This window comes from Saccostrea cucullata, unplaced genomic scaffold (assembly GCF_032062105.1).
Source record: "Saccostrea cucullata isolate Sc308-1 unplaced genomic scaffold, CSIRO_AGI_Scuc_v1 ctg737, whole genome shotgun sequence".
In the NCBI taxonomy this organism is placed as follows: domain Eukaryota; kingdom Metazoa; phylum Mollusca; class Bivalvia; order Ostreida; family Ostreidae; genus Saccostrea; species Saccostrea cuccullata.
This window is the reverse complement of record NW_026922997.1, coordinates 1,283-12,307: the sequence shown is the minus strand read 5'-3', so window position 1 is coordinate 12,307 and position 11,025 is coordinate 1,283. Positions and strand designations below refer to the sequence as shown.

General features: G+C 33.5%; 1 protein-coding gene across 1 annotated transcript; it reads left to right on the top strand.

Annotated features, from left to right (window-relative positions):
- The first annotated feature begins 1,101 nt into the window (after nt 1-1,101).
- Nucleotides 1,102-3,898, top strand: LOC134262906 (toll-like receptor 4). Its single transcript, XM_062745227.1, has 2 exons — nt 1,102-1,282; nt 2,733-3,898. The coding sequence occupies exons 1-2, from the start codon at nt 1,102-1,104 to the stop codon at nt 3,563-3,565; spliced, it is 1,014 nt and encodes a 337-aa protein (XP_062601211.1). The 3' UTR covers nt 3,566-3,898.
- Nucleotides 3,899-11,025: the final 7,127 nt, after the last annotated feature.

Sequence of the window (11,025 nt, the reverse complement as noted above, 5' to 3'; positions counted from 1 at the left end):
CTAGACACCCCCACGGAATATGTAAAGCTCTCATATGTATATACAAAAGCTGAATAGAGCGTTGTATCATTAAAATGCTAATTGTCTTACGGACCCGCTTCAAGATAGAATAAGTTCAGTGTGTTCATAATGTAGCAAAAGAGAAACACGGACGATAACTCGCGATCGTACTCAAAGCATTTACTACGAACGATCAAGAGAGTTCCGAATGTAATTATGGCAGGTTAATTTGAAGCAAGGAAACTGTTGAAAAAATTAGCTAAACTTTCGTCTTAATTTTTTTTAATTTTCGGAATAAAAGGCTTATACAATCTCAAAAGGGTTTGTTTTGAATAATTTGGTAGTTATTCTTAGCCAAACCCCTTTGGTATTTATCAAAATCATTTCGGAGCGGCTCCAAGTCGCTACATTGCAAATATATAGGACGTATTCTAACTGTGGTGAGTACGTTGCAAATATATAAGACGTATTCTAACTGTGGTGAGGACTTTTCCCGAGACACAGTTAGATTATTCTGACTAAATGTAATACTAAAGAGAGTACAAATGAAAATGAACCCCCCCCCCCTTCACGAAAACGGGACTTTTTCTCGAAAATGTAGATCTTTGTAAAAAATGTATGAAAAGTCACACATGTAAGTACCCCTCCATCTCATGGTGGAGAATGAGTTACGGTCTTTTAATTTGTCTTGATATTTCTTGGTTGGAAAAGTTGTTTTGACTAGAATGGAACCCCCATCCGCCACCCCTCCCCTAGATCCGCACCTGAGTGATTTTCTACAAAACACATTTTAATTTTACTCATATCTCAAGTAAGTATAAATGCATTGTCATAAAACTATTAAAAGAAATGCGAATTAAACTTTTGCAATATCAAGTGTTCACACTACTTGTACAACATAACATAATTTAAGCTTCCTTGTTGATTTTTTCATCCATATAAAATCTTTTACGGTTAAGTTACACATTTATCGCAATATGTCACTTAGTATCTACTCATAAAACACAGAGAAGAAACGACATTTCTGCAGCCAAAACTATGAATAAAAGAGTACCATATCTCGTTTGGTTTTCTTTGACTATTGTAATAAACGTTTTACAAATGGATGCAGGGGAAACTACTTCTTGTCGGTTTGATAGTATTGAGTGTGATTGTTTTTCATACGAGAATGGAATTCGTGTGGATTGTTCAAAACGGAATCTTACTGCTATACCAGTTATGAATGACAGCGTTACTTGGTTAAACCTCAGTAAAAACAAGATCAGGGCTACCAAGTCAAAGAGTACAAAACTGCCAGAAAAGATGATATATCTCGATTTATCTGAAAATAACTTAACGACTGTTGATGGAAATCCTTTCGAACGTTTAGCAAGACTTCGGTTTTTGAACCTAGAGGGAAATCAGTTAAAATATTCAAAGTTTGGGAACCTTTTAAAAGGATTGTAGTCCTTAGAAGTACTGAACATAAAACGAAACAGTGTCAATCAATATAACATAAGTCTTTCCAGGAGATTGTTTCGCAAATCTGTATTTTCTTTCAATAATAAAAATGAATGGGATGGCAAGCACAAAATTTTTAAAAAGTTTCTTGCGTTTAAGGAATCTTAAAGTTTTAGATATGTCGGGGAATGTAGGAAATTCCTATCTCGATTCTACTGATTTGCAAATGTTTAAAAATGTTCCATTTCTTCAGATGTTGGATATAGCTTACTGCAATGTAAAGGATATAGATGAGGGAGCATTCAGCATCATGCCAAAATTACAACATCTTAATATTTCCTTCAATTGCCAGCTAGAGTTTGCGTCCCTGCCAAATGTAACATATAATTTGAACAAAACTCAGATACAATCTCTGAGTATTAATGGAATTAATTGTGAAGCCGTAGTTGGAACAGAAATAAAATGTCATCATCTTCTTTCTTTCAAAGACACTAACCTTACTGAATTATTTGTAGCCAGTAACCGATTGAAATATTTTGCTCGGGGAGTTTTACGAAATCTTCCAAAATCCTTGAAGATATTATCGGTGGCTGAAAACAAAATGACAATTCGGCCAGAATTTAGCACGATGGAAAACTTGCGAGTATTCAATGTAAGTTTTCAGAGGTATCCACCAAATCCCCTTGATGCCATTAAAAATTATTGTAAAGAAAAGACTGAATTGTGTAATGATGCTGTTTGCAATTGCCAAGAAGTTTTAAATCACCAAACTCCAAAAGACCTCGACACTAGTACAAACGTGACTCTTATATTTCCAAAAAATCTAGAAGAAATATATGCATATTCTAGTCGACTTCATGGGAAAGTTAATATAGCTTTCATCTTTGCGCCAAATCTCCGCATTGTGAATTTACGGGATAACGTTGTGTACTATTTGGAAGGTCCTCTTTATTTACAACAAACAAATACCAAAATAATATGGGACATTTCGAACAATTTTTGATCCTACTTATCCCCATACATACTTGATGATGGAGGACAATTTCAGAATTTAAATTTATCCCACAATGACATTGGCAAAGATCTGGAGAAAGATGTATTGGGAGATACGTTTAAGTCTTTTTTATCCCTTGAGAACTTAGATATTCCGTTCTGTAGAATTTCCAAACTTCCAAACTTACTGCTGAAAAATTCTTCGATGCTAAAGTATTTAAATATCAGTGACAACCAAATATTAAGATGGAATTTAAAAATTGATCATATGACAAATTTATTATATTAAATTAAATTAGTCGAACATTTGTTGAATGCCTTTCAAAGATCTAAGTTAATCGTAGATCTTTCTGGTAATCTATTAGGCTGTTCCTGTGATAATGAAAAATTTCTTAAATGGTTAAGGATTAATAGAGCTAATTTTGTAAATATTCAGCAATATCAGTGCTCGCCAGAAAAACTGAAATTTTCATTTCAAAATCTGGATCGGTCCATTTCTATTTTAGAGAGCAATTGTAGGTCATTTTTGACTTGGTATTTAGCAGGCTCTGTTTCACTTGCTGTATGTATAAGCTTGTTGACAGTAGTTTTACTGGTCAGAAACCGATGGAAGATTCGTTACATTATTTACAAAACTAAACTAAAATTGCGAGTTAGGGACGAACATGCTAATTATAATTCTACAGATTTAAACTATAGATATTATGTCTTCCTATCTTATGCTGGAATGGAGAGAACATTTGTGCGGAGAGATATCATACCCCGGCTTGAAACTAACGCTGGATTACGACTTCTTGTAAGAGACAGGGATTATCTCCCAGGCTTGTCTAAAGTGGATTCTATTATGACTGGAATTCATGAAAGTAAAAAGGTTCTAGGTATTGTTTCCAAGAGATATCTTAAGTCAAAATGGCGTGACTATGAGCTCAACATGGCTAAAGTGGAGGAAATCAAGGATCGTGGAAGCACAGATTTTGTTATTCTGATCTTGTTACCGGAAGTGTACAACAGTGGCTATCCTAGTAAAGTTATGAGCCTTGTGAAGAAAGACTGTTTTATTGAATATCCCGAAGAATCTTGTGCTTATGATGACTTTTGGGAGAAACTGATCAAAATATTAAGGAATGATTAATTAAAAGATTTGTGTATGGAACATAATATGTGGACGGTGCGACCGTTAGGGCGAGCGCAGAACTTATCCAGTTTTCATTTAAATCGGACTCGTCAAACTGCACTTGACATTCGGTGCATATAAGACTCTGACGTCACATGACGTCGTTTGCATGTTGCTTTACCAAACCGAAGCCTGAACAGGGCTGATTTCAATCAGTTTATGACTATTTTCGGCAAGATAAATTCATTAAATCAAGGCAAGTTTATTTTTCTTTTAACTTTTATCATTATTCTTGCGAGAACGTGGTTTCAGTCTGTATACGAAGCGATGCATTGTGGGTCAAAATTACTGCTGAAAAAAAATTCTGAGGAAGTCCGAATTTTCTCTTTGCCCAGGCGTTGTCGCTCGCTATTATTTCAAAACACATTTATTTATGATTACACAGATCTAATTATTCGAAAATTGTTGATGGAAGTGATGTCCATCAAAGATCAAGCAAACATGGAACAATTTTTGCAAATGTTCTGATATTGTATTTCTCATCTTAGTAGATGTTAAATAGATTGCTCTTAATTTGTTTGTGAACAAATACAGGTTACTTAGAGATTAATTTGTAAGATGGATGTCACCATCGTATAAAGGAAGCATTCTGTAAGAACGAAGATCCACATAATAACCTTGTTAGCAAATATAGCTATTATTGGGTCATATTTAATCTTAAGTGTTTTATGCCAATTGTTAGGCATTTGATTTTATAATTAATTTGAAATCTACCTATCTATATCAAAGGACTCATGGATGCTGCATCTGGTCAGAAGGGGATGCTCAATAGTTTTGCTCCTAGGCATCCGATCCCACCTCTGCAATTTGATGGAATTTGTGTTTATGTCCTGTATACAATTTATTGTTTGTGTGGTTTTTTTTTATATCGATCACTCTTCGTTATCCTTACCTTTTCATGTTGACATGGTACGTTGACATGGTACGTAGATAAGCGAAAACCACCCTTATCTGCATTATGACGTTATCGAGAAAACGAGCGCTAAAGTTGACGTCATAAATGTTTGCCGCATTTTGCAAATTAATTATATTATTTCTTCATACAGTAAATGCCTATACTAAACAACATAATGAGTAGTCGTAAGTGTAATTACTGAAGCCCAATGTTTAGTATGAAAAAGAAATGATGATTTACAAATCACTGTACAGCAAACTGAAGGTGAAAATCCTTTGAAGTAGCAAATGCCACGATCTTCGCCTTTATTTTCATCTTCGAGGAGCATTTTCTTTTTACTTCTAAAACACAAACATGGGGGGAGAAATCGCATATTATCTTGAGACTAGGGCAGAAACAAAAAGAAAACATATCTACTCTTATTCAACATGATTATTTTCACTATTTATTTAACATTTATATATCAATGATAAAAAGCATAGAACCTAATCAAAGTGTAAAGCCAAGGCGTTGGATTTCATATAAAGGTATGTAAGTTTATTGCAAACTAAACAGCATTATGTACCAAAATTCAAAAACAAACATGAAGAAACGGGAAGGCGGGTCACAGAAATATAATTTTATATTTTATTAGTATATAATTGAATTTGGAAAACAAAGCCCTTGGTATAATTTGGATGCTTACTATAACAAATGAAAATGTTCGTTTTGTTTCCCTTTTTTATTGCTCGTCAATTGTCTAGAATCCCCCCCCCCCACTTCTTCCAAAAAAAATTTCGGTATCTGTCTTTATCTTATTTGCAGAGGGGAATGTAGGAACTGTTAATTACTTATTCTATAAAATATTTGCTAAGAAGAGTTAAAAAACAAATTTTGACAATTTAAAAAAAAAATTAATCTGTTGGAATGATAATGCAAAATTGTGAATCCTTTGATCAGTTAATCAAAGACGAATGCTGCCTACATGTTTTAGGAAAAGATGAGAAATTATCATAAAAATGAAATCATTTAATCTCTAATTTGTGTTGTATCACAGTACTAGTCTACATGGTTTAGGGTGGATATATATTATACTTTGATTAGGTTATAGAAATAAAACTAATTAAATTGATTCAAATAAAACTTGAAACTGATGAAATATTAGCATGGGACTAATAACTCTATTTAAGCTATTTTAATGTGTCATTTAATCAACCAATCAAACCACAATTACACAACTGTACAGTGACGTAGCATCGTTTTTGAAAAGGGGATAACCAAAGAAAAATAATAACTTACCGGAAAAAAAGTTGACAAGCAAAAAAAATGCCCAAACTCGAAAATCCTATTTTGTGTGTGTGTGTGTGTGGTGGTGGGGGGAGATATGCCCGCAGGAATTAGACATACCATATTCAAGGCTGTTTGTACAACCCGCTGCATCCCCACTCAACAGATTTACAACAGGTGCATTATGCACTGGACTATTCTTATGCACTTTCGATTCCACTCCATGTGCATGTACATGTATGACAAGTTGATCTACAGTGTTTTTGGAGTACATATTTGACCATGTACCATGTATTGTAAACATGTACTTAGTACATGTACATATAATGCTCCCTCTCCTTCTTTCATTCTCTTTCTCAAGAGGAATTGTTTCAATGATTTTTGCACGAATTTTCTCATGTCACTCTCAATCCGCATCTGTCCAGAATTAATGTGCGAGGATTGTATATTTTGGTCATTGTTTCCGAAGGTGTATTTTAGGAAAACTTCTGAGATTCTATAGCCGAAATCAGGTGTTACCGTATAAGTGGAAATTTTAGCGAGATCGACGCAAATTTGGCGATTTGTCCTTAAAAATGGGTATGTCATTTTAGCAAGATGTAATTTTAGCTATTTCAAAAAGCTCACTAAGAAGCTATTACAAATATAGCGCAATTAATTTTTAACGATATTCAATTTTACCGATCTTAGCACCTTCGCTAATAATGCTAAAATTAAATCATCGCTAAAAATTTCGCTTATACGTATTTAAAAGTGTACATGTGACAATGCCTCATATTTCATTTCCTTCTAATTTAAACAATTAAATGCTTTCTTTGTTTGTTATTACTGGACTTAACGGAAGAAGCTGTTGCAGAAAAAATACATAACCCGCGTAAGGGGGTTATGTAATTTTTTTCTGCAATAGCTGCGACCGTTAATTCCAGTAATAACAAACAAAGAAAGATATTTCATTGTTTATATTTACATCTGTTTAAATAATCATTTAAGTACCAGTCCATATAAAAATTATGCAAAAGATGATTCATTCGGGTTCTCAGAATTCAATGATTTTCCACACATAGATTTCTCTTGACTTATGATCCATGTATGTAAAATAAAAAATGTGTTGGATCATGGTTACTATGGAAACCTGATCAAAGTAATTTCCTTTGCAACCAGCCAATTTTTCTATTTGCAGGCACTGAAACTGTTTTTGCATTGTTGCTAGGGAAAAAATTCCTGTTGCCATGGAGATTAATAATTGTAAATTATTCTTTCGTTTTAAAATTATACTGTATGAGAGTTATTTTCTATTACTTGAAAAATTGTAACTGCCACAAAAAGATAAAATTGATAAGATTCTTGACCCAATCCCTTACCATTTTTCACTTTTTAGTTATCAAAACATCCAATTTTGTTGCTAGGCAACGAATAGGATTTTTCAAAAAACCCACGCTTTCAAAGTCAATCTGTAAAAGAGACAGCTCTCTACTTTTCTGTGAAAGTCATGCAAAATCTGTATTAGCTTGGTATTTTTTTTTAAATTGACCTTGAATATTGTCAAAATCAAGGAAAATGCTGAATCAGCAAAAATGCAAAAACATACATATATTCTAATGTCTACCATAGTACTAGCTTCAGATAAAATATCAATGTCTTGTGTGTTTTAAACAAATATAGTGTGTGTCTTTATCATACCAATAAGTGAGATTTATTGTTAAAGTTTTTATACATAATATCAGGCTTTAAAGATCAGTAATTTTCAGTGCCTGCAAATAGAAAAATTGACTGGTTGCTAAGGAAATTACTTTGATCAGGTTTCCATAGTAACCATGATCTAACACATTTTTTATTTTACATACATGGATCATAGGTCAAGAGAAATCAATGTGTGGAAAATCATTGAATTCTGAGAACCTGAGTGTATCTCTCAAATATCACTTTTGCATGATTTTTACACGGACTGGTACTTAAAGAAGGATTAAAAAGTTCAATTATTGTATTAATTATACGTTTCATTGATGGAACAGCCACTGATTAAGAAATCTGTACAGGTGACATGCCTAATGTAGTTCATGCAGTGATTAACGCAGTGGGTTTTCTTAAGAAATATAGGAGAAAATATTCAGTGGATATAGTCAGTGGATAAATATTTAGAAATGAACACCTGGTGCACGAAACGCGTGCTTGAAGGAAAAAACAGAATTATGCCTCAGTCTAAATTTTACGTTTTAAAAACTTTATCCTGTGCGGAAATCTTCATCCTGATAATATTATCTTTTCATGAAAAAGATATGGACACTAGCCTCACTGCAAATTACGAATTCAATCCTGGTATTGCATTTTTATCTGCATAGCTGACATAAAAACGCATGTAGGTACGGTTTTAATTGTCTTAATTTTAGCAAAATTGTCGTCTACAATTAATCAAGCAGGAAAAACACATTGTCAATTATTTTTAAATAATTCTTTTCCTAAAACAGATATTTATTAATCATGGAGACTTGCTATCAGTCAAAAATGTTACTTCCTATATGCATGTGCACATTTGCAGAACATAAAAAGGGGGGAGGGGCTTCCAATTACTGGACGTTCACTGCGTATAAATTATATTTCAGCAATGTGTATCATATGCATCTTTAATGCAGGGTTAGAGAGGAAAATTACTTTGATAGAGCTCTTCAGGCCATTTGTGCGAGATTAATACATTGTAGAAAGATGCGATCGAATCTGTTCCTCAAACTGCTCCAAAAAAGAATAAATTCATTCTGGAAAAACCCCACAAGGACAAAGGGGGTGTATAAAAGTCTCTAGTATTAGATGAAACTGAGTTTTCCGTCGAGATTTTACGAGCATAGACTATATAAACAGATAAAGGGCATGTAAGGCACAATAAACCTCCTCCTTTAAAATGAACAATAAACTGACAAAAATGATTGTAAAAAAAAGAAACAAAACATCTCGTGTCTCTTTTTAAGGGGGGGGGTGATAAAAACCTTACTGTTCTTCTAATATGCTAAAATTATCGATCATAAAAAAGAACAATAACAATTATTAAATTAAAATCACTTATGATATGTCATTTGTTGTCCGAGGTGAATTTTCTTGTGCAGTTTTTACAACACAGCCATGGAAATGTGATAACAAAATAATTGACATCCGATAAAACACGACGTCTTGACGAATAATTTGTATTTTTTATTTCAAAAATTTCACTAATATTTAGTCTTTGAACAATGACATGTTATACATCATTAGAAAGAGGAGAAAATTGTCTATTAAGATCACTCAACAACTCAAAATGTCAAACTTTTGACTTAAGGGTGGTTTTTGTTTGACGGTCATCAATTATAGAACATGATTTCATATACTGAAAGAAAAAAGGATTATATTTATATAAAAAGTTAGCATTTATAAGTTATATGTGATACACTGATCGCAATATACAGTTTTACGTATTTGAAGCATACTTGCATCGTTAAACGTCATCTATTAAGGCAGTTACATGTAATGAGTGAGGAGTGGATCAGAATTGTAGCATTTAAAGTTTGAAAAGTCAATCTTACGGGTGTTCTCATCCCGCCTTTACAGAGCTGGTATCGCAAAAATAATTATAAGAGGTTTGACACTCCGAAAAGGTATGAGATTCTTAACTCCATACTTGCCTGCCTCAGCGCACAGATAACGTTTTGGAAATGGAAGTCAAATTTGTCCATCCGCTTCGTCATATAATTGCTAAATATTATGGAAAGCATGACAGTATGTATGCATGATGCCTGTCTAATACCCCATTGATACGACATGATTTGCATACCTCAGTATTTTTTACACATGAGTAAATTTACTCACATGTGCAATTTTTGTCGTATGAACTGATATACTTAAATGCAAATTCTGCACAGTTGAGTAAATTTACACCTGGTCAGGACTAGGTGCAAATTAAATTTTGCATACACTTTGTAGCAAATTATTAGTTCATGTGTGTAAATTTTGTAGTATGAACACGCAGCATATTTACTTATGTATGTATTTGGTTTTGTTTATTTTATGAATTTCCATTTTAAGTGTTGTTTCGATTGTGTATGCATTGACGTGTAAAATTTTAGTCTGTAAACATGATGACTAGATTGATTGATTGATTGTATATTGTTTAACGTCCTTCTCGAGAATTTTTCACTTATCACTTTCTGATGGAGAGCTGCAAATTTTGTCATATACTCGGCACTCAGGGCCATTGAGCAGGGAGAGATCTTTTTCATGCCAGCACCTACTGCGACACAGGACCTCGGTGTATATACGGTCTCATCCGAAGGACCGGTCTCCGAGTCCAACAATGGGATTCGAACCTGCAATGTAAGGATCAACTCCTTCGCAACACTCTAGCGGACGCTCTGTCCACTGCGACACGCGGGCGACTTGGTGGCTAGAAAGCAAAACAATTAAACAAGGAGCCATTATCCCCTCCGTGATAAATTTTCGAATTTGCAAAAAACGAGGGCATCTTAATTGTGCCCTTCCTGGCAAACCTATATATGTCTCTAAAGATATAGCTGTGGTCGCAAACAAGTGCCATGTAGGATCAATAAGTAGTGTCCTTACTATTCAAGTTCTTGGAAATGTTCCGGAACAATGATAGGGACATGCATTCCATCAATCGCTCGTGTCCCATTACCGTTTAGCTCTTTAGAATGACTTTCTTCTACCTTTCTCTGTTTTTCATTCAGGCAAGCTACTCATATAAAAGTTAATGTTACAGGAATTTCAATAAACTATTGAAAATAAGCATTTGTAAGTAACCTCCTTGGCACCTGATCTCATGAATGTCCAGAGGTTCATGTTAATTTCCTTTTAACATATTTGTATTGTTCAAAGATTTTTTAGTTCGATCACTGCTAGATTTTTTTCATCCTTTTTATTATACTGAAAGAAATAATTATGTAATATTCAAGCATATACATGTATTTTAAAATTGCCTCGCACACTTGATGTACTGTAGATTTCCCAACAGCAAACAAATTTTTAAATGGTCCTACTAGTTCTGCCGAGTAGATGGCAAGTCACATTTTTCTTTACACCCAAATGCTCTTCCATACAGAAGCCAAAATGTTTTCCAACAATAAAGCAATATGGCCTGTATTTTTTAAGAAAATTATTTTGCTATTAAATTGTGTTATTATAATTACTTTGTATTTAAATTTAAACCCTTATGGTTAAACCAAAATAAAAGTTTTTAAAATGTTTCTGTACAATCGAATATATAGCTTTTTATAAGAAA

Excerpts from the sequence above, each read along its gene's own strand:
- LOC134262906 (XM_062745227.1), top strand. The coding sequence starts at position 1,102 with ATGGATGCAGGGGAAACTACTTCTTGTCGGTTTGATAGTATTGAGTGT. Across the intron at positions 1,283-2,732 it reads CAGGGCTACCAAGTCAAAGA|TCGAACATTTGTTGAATGCC; the intron begins GTACAAAACTGC and ends AAATTAAATTAG.